A 10,707-nucleotide genomic window follows, 5' to 3' on the forward strand; every position below is an offset into this window, starting at 1 on the left:
GCAGGAATCTTTTGCCCAACATGGGGCTCAAACCCACGACCCTGAAATTAGGAATATTGTGCTCTGCCAGCTGAGAAACCCACAAATCTCCCCTCCTTGTGCTTCTCAGGCTCTGGAATTCAGACCAGAGCCGCCCTCCTGGCTAGGAGCCATTGACAGCTAAGGGAGTTCTGCAGTTTAACTCTGCGCTACCCGAATAATTATTTCAGCCTTGCAGCTTTCTCCATGCTGTGTGTATTTCTCGGGAATGGGGGGGGGCAGGAGAAGGAGGTGGCAGCCCATCTCTGAACCAGGTAAAGGGGGCAAGGAGGGCAGGCAACATTTTGTCTTTTGCACAAACCCTGCACCACACATCATTTTGAAAAGACAATTCTGCCCTTTATTCTGCAGAAGGAGAACGGGGGGGGGGCAACTGCTTAGAGGCTGAAGGAGCATTTCATACGGGGGGGGGGCAACCCACATCCCCCTTGGTTCAGGCAAGCACACAACAGGGAACTACCCCCCAGGAGGCAAGTATACAGCTTTCATAAAAGCAGCCATTATCCAGCTCTCCCCCATTTAAGTGCACGTCACCCCCCTCCACCTCCTTCCCTGGAATCCTTCAAGGGTCAAAAATCAGGGTGCCCCCCTCCTGAGACTGGGGGACCCCTCAGTATTGAAATGGTTCCTCATCAGTCTTCTTCTCCAGAAACCCCTTCATGCAGTCCAGGAAATAAGCTCCCCACAGGGGATCTCTTTCGGGGTAGGGGGTGTCCGTGGGTTTTGCTCCCCCGCCCTGCCCTACACAATTTCGAGGTGCCTGTCTTCGGGGAGGCCGTACGCGGCCTTGTTCTCCTCAAAGAGCTGGTTGAGCTTCTCCAGGTAAGTTTTGTGCAGCTCGTCGATGGCCTCGGATGACGGGTGGGGGGTCTTGGTCACGAGGATCGGGGCCCCCACTGTGGGTGGGAGACAGAGAGAGAGAGTTAGTGCTCAAACTCTGCACCAAGAAGTATTCCAGCTCCTTGGCTTGTCCCAGGTTGCAGGGGGTTGGTCTGGATGACCCCTGGGGGTCCCTTGCAATTCAGTTCCATTATTCTGACTCCTGGGGTTACCTCCCCCCACACTGGCGGCTTCTTTTAGGGTCACAACAAACTCCTCCACTGGCTAAGTGGTTAGAGCGGGCAAGGCCAGGATTCGGCCCTGAAGGATGCTAGTTGCACAGCCAAGTGCTTGACTCCCCCCCCCCATAAAATCTACATACACACACTCACACACACCCCAGGCTTAGGGGTGCTGGGACAAGGGATTCCTTCGCTACGACTCCAGCATTGTGAAAGGGGGCTGGACTAGAGGACCTTTAGGGGTCCCTCCCAATGCTACAGTTCTATGGTTCCAAGGCAAACTCACCAGCTCCCCCCCCCCCATAGCCTTTGGGTCGCAAATGTGGAAGCTTGCAGCAAAAAGTCTGGGCAGGGATTGGGAAAGGAAGGCAGCAAAGGGAGTGTTAGCCTTTCTCCATCAAGGGGGGGGGGGCGTGTCAAAGGGTCCGGTTTTTGGCCTCTGCAAAGAGAGACACACACCCCCCCCCCCGGGAGTTGCAGCACGCTGAGTCAGCCCGAAATCCCCCCCCCCCTTCTGCCAAGGCCAAAGTCCAGCGCGACAGCTCTGCTGCCAGGAAGGCCCAGAGGGGAGGGAGGGTTGCAAAAGGCAGAGATGGTACAGAAGTCAGCGTTGGGGGTGTGTATGTGTTGCATCAGCCCAGGAACAAAGTGGGGCAGAGACGAGAGGTGCCGTGGGGCAGGCAGAAGAGGCCCAGGTTGGGTGGTTAGGAGGGGAGGCCCCACCGGCCTCATCCAGAAATGGCTTTGCACAGAATTGTAGAGTCGGAAGGGGTTCCCTGGAGGTCATCCAGCCCAACCCTCTCAAATGCAGGGAGCGGCAGCCAAAGAATTCCTGATTGAAAGCCTCCCGTGAAGGAGAGCCCGCCGCCTTCCAAGGTCGCAGAAGCAAAGAACCGTACGCGGGTTGGGTGGGACACCCCAGAGGCCAACTAGCCCAACCCGCTGCAATGCAGAGATGGCGGCCAAAGAGTTCCAGGCAGGCGGATTGTCAGCTTTCCAAGGGAGTCCGCTCTGCTGGCAAACAGGTCAAGCCCACCTAGGAGACACACACACACACCCCGCTGCCCCCGCGCTCTACCCACCGACTGTATAGATGGGCCTCCGGAACGGCAGGAGCCCAACGTTGTACTGGAAGACCCCCCGGGCGTGGAAGAGGGGCAGCGCCAGCCCCATGGCCTTCTGGAGGCGATCCTGCGCTGCCCGGATGAAGGAGCCCTGGGGGTTGGAGACCTGGTTGAAGAGCTCGTTCTCCCCAAAGGAGAAGACGGGGACCAGGCCAGCTCTGGGAGGGAGGGAGAAGTGGGGGGCAGAGAGAGAGAGAGAGAGAGTGAGTGAGCAATGGGGCGCAAGATGGGGGCCTGGCCAGCAGGCTGCACCTTAAGGACGCTGCTGGATCAGGCCAAGGGGGGGGGCACCCAGTCCAGAAGCCTGTGGCCAAATACCCCTAAGAAATCTAGGAACCTGATAGACTGCTCTTGGAACAGGAGGTTCCATACAAAGAGCCCTGCTGGTATAATTCATAATCAGTTACAGCTATGGGTCTTTATCCACTGCTATAATAATAAATAATAATAATAATAAATATAATAATAATAATAATAATAATAATAATAATAATAATAATAATAATAAAATTATTTATACCCTGCCCTCCCTGGCCAGAGCCGGGCTCAGGGCGGCTAACACCAATAAAATTACAGTAAAAACATAATAGGAGGGGGGAAGCCAATTTAAAATACAGGTTAAAATGCAAATGCAGCCTCATTTTAAAAGCAGCCCATAGATTTATTTATTTTTGGGGGGGGTACGCATACGTCTAAATATTTTGTGAATCTTTGTACTTTTGTCCATTTACTTTATTTATTTTCCCTGATTTGAACTATAAAATGGTGATTTTCTTGAGTCAAAAATGCGAGCACTCCCCAAGCACTGTCTTTTTCTATAAACGCAGCAAAAAAACTCATGAGGAATAAAGAATGAGGAGTGAATATTTCTTTCTAAATCTGGCAGTGAAGTTGTGAGGTTGGGACTGGAGGAAGATGAAGGCTGACACTTACAAGAAATAATTTTTGACTTTTGGGTGGGAAGGAAAAGGAATTAACCTGTGGTGCCTGGATTTAAAATTGGGAAAGCGTCACCTAGCAGAGGGAGGAATATCTGGGCATTACTCGGGATTGAACATCAGATTATTAGGAGGAATTCTGCAGGAATAACTGATGGGCGGATACTTGCAAGTCATTTTTACAGGGGGGGGGGGATATTTGATTCCCTGTTAAATTCGCCTGTTTGCCCTCTGACGAAGAAATGACCCATCCATAATTTTAATGATAGGTTTATTGTAGCTGTGAGAGACAGAATAACAACAGGAAAAAACCCCAGAAACTGAGAAGACAAAGGTCAGAGATTGATGCGAGTTATAATGAGTGAAATAAGTATTTGTGAAGATACCAGGTAGTCCTGACATCGGGCTGGTTGATAGGGGATCAAATACTTATTTCACTCATTTATAATGCACACCAATCTCTGACTTTTGTCTTCTGGGTTTCTGGGGGGTTTTCCTGTTGTTATTCTGTCTTTCACAGCTACGATAAAACTACCATTAACATGATGGACAGGTCATTTCTTCGTCAAAAGGGCAAATTTAGCAGGGGATCAAATACTCCCCCCCCCCCCCGTTACTTCTCCCTCCCTCTCTCCTGTTCTTATTCCTTTCTCTCTTTCCTCTTGCTTTCTTCTTCGTTCTCTTTCCGAAATCTTTGTTTTGCTTCTGTTGTTTTGTTTTGTTTAATTGCATGTTGAAAAGCCTTAATAACATTATATTTAAAAAGAGCCCGGGCTTGATCAGGGCTAGGGGATTTCGCTACGGACAAGTCGCGAGGAACAACAGCAGAGGGTCCCCTGCGCCCCCAAACTCACCCGTGCTGCAGCGCCATCTTGATGAAGCCCTTGCGGTTGCGAAGCTGGAGGGTCAGAGCTCCGGGCCGGGCGTCAAGCGACTCGGGAGGCCCCCCAACAGCGATCACGGCCACCTGGCCCCCGCCTTCGTGGCCAAGGAGGTAGGCGGCGCTGCTCTTGTCCGAGGAAACCAGCCCTGCAGGGAGAGAAAGAGAGAAAGAGCTGCCTTCCAACTCTACAATTCTAAAGACAACAAACTTGGTAGCCATCCCTGCCTCCTGTGGCAGGGAGTTCCACAGTCTGTGCTACAAGAAGGACTTTCCTTTCTGTGTCCAGAACCTTCCCACATTCAGTGCTTTGAGAAAGGGAGGAAAACTTTCCTCTGTGATGTTTTTATTTGCTGTTAAACCCCCACAGAGTGGGTGGGACAACCCAGTCGGATGGGTGGCCTACAAACAATAAATTATAGTAGTAGTAGTAGTAGTAGTAGTAGTAGTAGTAGTAATAATAATAATAATAATAATAATAATAATAATAATAAATAACATTTTATTTATATCCCGCCCTCCCCAGCCGAAGCCGGGCTCAGAGCGGCTAACAACAATAAAAGTAACACAAGATTCTAAAATCAATTCATTTTAAAATCAATTCAATATTATTATTATTATTATTATTATTATTATTATTATTATAACCACCTTCTCCATGCCACACATGATTTCATAACCTCTTGCTTCTCTTTAAACTTAAAAGCCCCCCCTTTCCTCATAGGAGAGTCGCTCCATCATCTCCTTCTGAACCTCTCCCAACTCTTCGATATCCTTTTAAAGGAGAGGCGACCAGAACCATAGAATCCTAGAGTTGGAAGAGACCACAAGGGCCATTGAGTCCAACCCCCTGCCAAGCAGGAAACACCATCAGAGCACTCCTGACATATGGTTGTCAAGCCTCTGCTTAAAGACCTCCAAAGGAGGAGACTCCACCACACTCCTTGGCAGCAAATTCCACTGTCCAACAGCTCTTACTGTCAGGAAGTTCTTCCTAACCGTATGCAATATTCAGTTCGTATAATGGCACGTGGCGGTTCCTCTTGCCCCACACCCACCCACCCAAGCCCGGCAGCCCCCTGCCCGGGTCCCCCAAGCCTCTCACCGCCGCTCATGATGTAGTCTCGGAAGAAGGGCACCTTGAACCAGAAGGGCAGCATCAGCAGGTGTGGGGTGAGTCCCGGGAAGAGGGCAGAGAAGCCGGTGCCCTCCGTGCAGAAGTTCCCGAAGGCGCCAGCCACCAGCACTCCGTGGGGGTGGAAGCCGAAGAGGTAGTTGCGCGAGGGGTCCAGATCCACCGTCTTCACCAGCTGCCGTGGGGCGGGGAGAGAAAAAGGGGGGCAGGGTGAGGAAGCAGCCAGAAACATGGGGGGCAGGCAGCGCAAGGGGGCAAGAAGGCAGGCAGGGGAGATTCCACACACACACACACACACACCTCACTTTTCGGGCAGGGGAGGGCACCCAAAGGTGGTAAGGGGAGAGGACTATTTGGTGACCCTGCAATGAATTACCCTAGAGGGATATGGGTGTTTCCCGCAGATGTTGTCACTGCACTGCAGAGGGCTGGGCTGGATGACCTTTGGGGGTCCCACGCAACCCTACAATTCTGTGGCTCAAAGCCCTTCTCTGGTTCCCAGGGCCAAGCCCATTGAGGGAGCCCCACTTCTGAACCCAGATGGAAACCTGCAGCACACCTGTGGGGTTTTATTTATTGCACACACAGAGGGGGGGGGAACCTGAGAGCAATTGATGAATAATAATAAGTTTTATTTATACCCTGCCCTCCCCAGCCAAGACCAGGCTCAGGGCAGCTAACACCAGGTATAAAAAACAATTGATTAAAATACAGCATAAAAACCTGGATTAAAACACGTTAAAATGCAGCCTCATTTCAGTAGAAACTCAAAAACTTTTTGGAGGATGAAAACGTCAAATCTTCACCCAGGCCAACTAAACTGAAGAGAGTCTGTCAATAAAAGTACTGGTAAAAACAACTCTTCAGAACAATCGAAGAATAAAGCCAGCAATCAACTCAAAACATCAGCAATCAACTCAAAACAACTTAAGACATCGGCTTTCTAAACATCTGGACAGGCCCTGGAGTAACAGTTGGAGGGGAACCCAAAGATCATCTAGTCCAACCCCAGGAATAGGCAGCTATGCCACACGGGGATTGAACCTACAACCTTGGCGTTATCAGCACCACGGTCTAAATATCTGACCTCTCCTGAAGGTCTGGCTCTAAGCAGAAATGTTCTCAGCAAAAAGAGCCCTGCAAAAGCGCCTGGCTGACATCAATAAGCAGGGAGTTCCACAGTTTCCTTACAAATGCAAAGAGGGTATTAGGAGGCAGCTGCAGCAGCGCCGGCTCCACACTGTGGAAGGAAAGGCACTCTGCGCATGCTCCGTGTCTCAGCTCAGCCTTGCCGTTGCAGCCTCTGCCTCCCACACACCTCTCCAATATGGGGCAGACACTGACCCCATCCCATGGGGCTGAAGAGCTTTTATGGGTCTGCGAAGGACTCCAGGGAAGTCTTCTCTTTTCTACAGGACAGAAGGAATGTGGCTTTTCCTGAATGTTTGCTCCTGCTGTTCAAACAGAGGTGGAATTTGTACCCAGGTCAAGTGGGGCAGAGAGGAAGGTCCGGCGAGGGCATGGGGAGGCGGGCAGTGGCCAAAGGAGGATGTGGAGAAGCCAGAAGGATATATAGATTATATCTCTCTGCATATTCGGTTTTCATCACTTAAACCGATTAATTCTCAATTTGTTACACATTTCTCTTATTTGACGTTACATATAACAACTTTCTGTCTGCAAGAGGCGTTCAACTGACCCAGAAGCCAGGGGGCTCCCCTTCCTCAGAGGGTTTTTAACAGAGGTTGGCTGGCCATCCGGATCAGGGATTCGTTAGCTGCAATTCCTGCAAGGCAAGTGGGTTGGGCTAGATGTCCCTTGGGATCCCCCTTCCGACTCCGGCCTTTGGCATCTCTCTGTCTCCTGGGGCGAAGTCTAACCGCTGGGTTTGCAGCATCGAAGTGCACAGGCCTCGGCAGTGTGTCTGGAGGTCCTGGGATGCCCAGACGCCAAGACCCCTTGGCCTCCAAAGGAAAGTAGGGCAAGATGTCTGGTCCCAGCCGGGCTGCAATTCTCTGCACACCACCCTGCCAAGGAGGGCACAGGCCACGCCAGGCCCTGTTGCAGGAATTTATGCATAGGTTGGGGGGGTTGCCCCTCCAGCAGATATCATGCACATGCAGCCCACTACCAAAATCAGCACAAACACTTTTGTGATTTGTCCCCACAAAACACTTCATCACAGTTTCTTCCTATCTATTCAAAGGGCCTTTGCTGCACGATACCAAAGTTAAGAATTCACTGATCAATGGATCTATGTACTGGCTCACTGGGAAAACCTCAGAAATTCCTATAGACAGGTGAGCTCAGCTCCTCAGCAGCCCCTCTGCCTGAGTGATAATCCCTGGCATCCTGATACCTGAGTGCCAGACAGGTAGCCATTCCAGAAAGAACAAACCCAGATGAAGACAAAAGGGTGGGATTCACTTGGCTGGGAAACAGGGAAATGTGAATATCTCTTTTCTTACACTTGATGGGTGTTTGGCGGAGGGCAAGGGGAACCATGGGGCAGGGTCCAGGATACTCAGATTCCTGCCACCAGACCTCTCCTTTCATGATGTAACCGTGATGTATTAGTGATGTCGTTTGGGGGGGTGTAACATGGGGATTAAAGATAAAGGGACCCCTGACCATTAGGTCCAGTTGTGGCCGACACTGGGGTTGCGGCACTCGTCTCGCTGTATTGGCCGAGGGAGACGGCGTACAGCTTCCGGGTCATGTGGCCAGCATGACTAAGCCGCTTCTGGCGAACCAGAGCAGCGCACGGAAACGCCCTTTACCTTCCTGCCAGAGCGGTACCTATTTATCTAGTTGCACTTTGACGTGCTTTCGAACTGCTAGGTTGGCAGGAGCTGGGACCGAGGAACGGGAGCTCAGCCGGTTGCGGGGATTCGAACCGCCAACCTTCTGATTGGCAAGCCCTAGGCTCTGTGGTTTAACTCACAGTGCCACCCACGTCCCTCTGACATGGGGATTAGCAGCTAATAAAAGTTTGGGTTCTCTTTTGTTGGGGGCTTCCACCTTGTTCCACCTGGTGGCAGGTGGGAGTCTTCAATCAAGACCAAGCCGACTGGCTGCTGTTTTGCTCTGGGATTCCTGGCTGGGGTCCTTGTTTTTTGTCTAGGGAGCCCTCAGATTTCACAACCCCAAGAAACACACACACACAAACACATGCCCTGCTCACCGTCATGGGGAAGTAGTCTCGGAAGTAGCGCCACACAGCCCAGTTGCGGACCCAGTTGGAGCGGCGGCCCCCTCTGGCCGGGGTCTCCCAGTCCAGGTACAGCCAGGCGGCGTAGAGGACAGCCAGCACCCAGCCGTCTCCCAGGAGCAAGACGAGGAACAAGACCAGGCAGCATTGCGCTGGGAAGAGAGGCAGGCCTGGGTTCGGTTAGGTGCCCTCAAGAGGCTAGTCCTCAACGTTCGCCCCACCGGGGAAAACCAAGACACATACAATGCCTGCAAATCCCACACCACAAGCCCCTCCGAGAGGTTGGCTGCTGGGAAAGGGACCGGCCCCTGCTCCACCGCAGCCGATTCCTGCCTCAAAGGGGGTTGGGCTGGATGACCCCTTGGGGTCCCGTTCAAGGGAGGTTTAGCTTTCTCCTTCACAATACATAAAAATGTTTCTCTTGAACATGATGGTAATGATAATAATTTTACTATTCACACCCCACCCATCTGGCTGGTCTGCCCCGCACTGTGAAAGGAAAGGCACTCTGCACATGCTCCATGTCTCAGCTCAGCCTCTGCCTCTGGCTGGTTAACACCCAATACCTTTTGAAGTATATATTTCTCTGTATTTGCTCTTGTTTATTATTTCGTCTTATTATCCATTTTGCCTTTTTTTAACGTTGCATTATTAAGCTGCAAACCGTGCCTAGACGAAGGTTGGTATGCAAAGTTAAACTATACAAAGCAGAAAGCGGCAATGAATGTCTGCTCAAACAGCCAGCAAAAGGGACCTCTCTCTGCACATGCTCAGAGGCAATCTGCTGTGGCCGTGGCTCTGGAGCAGACGCTGATGGGACGCTGCAGAAAAGACCCCTCTCCAAGCCCCCTCCCGCCCTTCCCCAGCCTCCCACCCACCTGCGCAGCCGACCCAAAGCTCATTCCTTGCTTCCTCCCTCCAAATCGACGCCCTCTTAGCAGGGCGGATTCTGCACGCTGCTTTCAACCAAGCTGGCAGAGTCGCCCCCTTTCCTAGTGGGGAGCTAGGAGGAGGGACCCCCCGAAGCAAGGCACGTTCAGCCAAGCAAGGCAGCCCACAAACTCCTTGAGAGGCGCCAAACTCTCCCCGCCTCGACTTTTTTTTGTTAAAGAATCCCCGGAATTGCACCGCCCCCCAAAAAGCGAAAATGCTGCAGCGCCCCCTGAAATGGGCACAGGGAAGTCTCCTCTCCCCCCGCCCCGAAATGAATACCTGCCTCTTCGCCACCTGCGGGCAGCGCCCCCCGGAGCCAGCCCCTTCCCAAGGCGCCCCCTGGGTCCTTGCCCCATAGGAGGAGCCCCCCCCCACCCCTTTCCAGAGACCTCACCCAGCGCCAGGAAGGAAAAGACCCACTGCAGCACCGCGGCGGTCTGGAGGCGGCGTCGCAGCGGCAGGCGCAGCGGGGCGAACTGGACCAGCATCGCGAGCGCCGCGGGGCAGAGACCGGAGGCAGAAAACGCCGCCCGCGCCGGAGAGGAGGCTTATCAGGGGCAGAGTCCCGCCCCGCCTCGCCCCCCAGGCTCCCATTGGACGGGCAGCGGCCCCGCCCGCCTCCCAAATAGGCAGGCTTCACCTGGCAGGCCGTCATCCCACCGGGCAAAAGCTGCGCCGGTTGGATTTGCGCCTGCAAAAGCGCAGGGAGGATGGGTTGCGGCAAGGAAGGGCGAAGGGCTCGGAAGCTGAAACGCCGCTTTTATTCAGGGGCCTAAGGAAGCCTAGAATTGTGGAGCTGGGAGGGACCCCCAAAGGCCATCTAGTCCAGCCCCACCGCAGTGCAGCCGACGAATCCCTCGCAGGTGGCCTGGCACTCCGGCCTCTCTCTTAGAAACCTCCGCCACCTTCCCAGCAAGTTAAAGGGGACAGAGACCGAAAAGGGAAGCCACCCCAGGCACAGCCTCCAGGAAATCACTTTGCACGTGCTCAGGGGCACTCCTTTGCCATGATTTCACAGGACGCCCCCTGCCAGCCGACCTGTGTCCCCACTTGCCTCTGCACCAGAGGGAGGTGTGATGTCTTGAATGTAGGAAGAGAGCAGCAGCAGCAGCAGGATCCGGCCCAAGGTGCCCCCTGCCTCTCCCCCAGTGGCCAGGCAGGTGCCCCAGAATTCAGGACGCCCCTGCCCCCCCCTCCACCAGTCCATCCCATAATGCCACCCTATTGGGTCAGTCCTCACCTCTGCAAATATTTGGAATGGAGACACACAAACCGTTGGGACTTTATTATTATGCAAGTAGAAAGGTGCACAGGGAAGGTGTTTTGCCCCCAAAATCTCCCTTTTCCCTGGAGAGGGTGGAGGCCCTGCTCTCTGTTGGCCTCAAG

The 10,707-nt window shown here is 52.9% G+C and overlaps 1 protein-coding gene across 1 annotated transcript; it reads right to left on the reverse strand.

The window, feature by feature from the left end:
• Nucleotides 1–356: 356 nt before the first annotated feature.
• LOC310692166 (2-acylglycerol O-acyltransferase 2-like) lies at nucleotides 357–9,883 on the reverse strand. The gene is made up of 6 exons (XM_083472800.1): nucleotides 9,716–9,883; nucleotides 8,362–8,540; nucleotides 5,148–5,352; nucleotides 4,017–4,191; nucleotides 2,183–2,382; nucleotides 357–935 (listed from the first exon to the last, which is right to left on the reverse strand). The coding sequence occupies exons 1-6, from the start codon at nucleotides 9,807–9,809 to the stop codon at nucleotides 781–783; spliced, it is 1,008 nt and encodes a 335-aa protein (XP_083328926.1). The 5' UTR covers nucleotides 9,810–9,883; the 3' UTR covers nucleotides 357–780.
• Nucleotides 9,884–10,707: the final 824 nt, after the last annotated feature.

Source organism: Podarcis liolepis (assembly GCF_965112155.1).
Source record: "Podarcis liolepis genome assembly, chromosome: 13".
Lineage (NCBI taxonomy): Eukaryota > Metazoa > Chordata > Lepidosauria > Squamata > Lacertidae > Podarcis > Podarcis liolepis.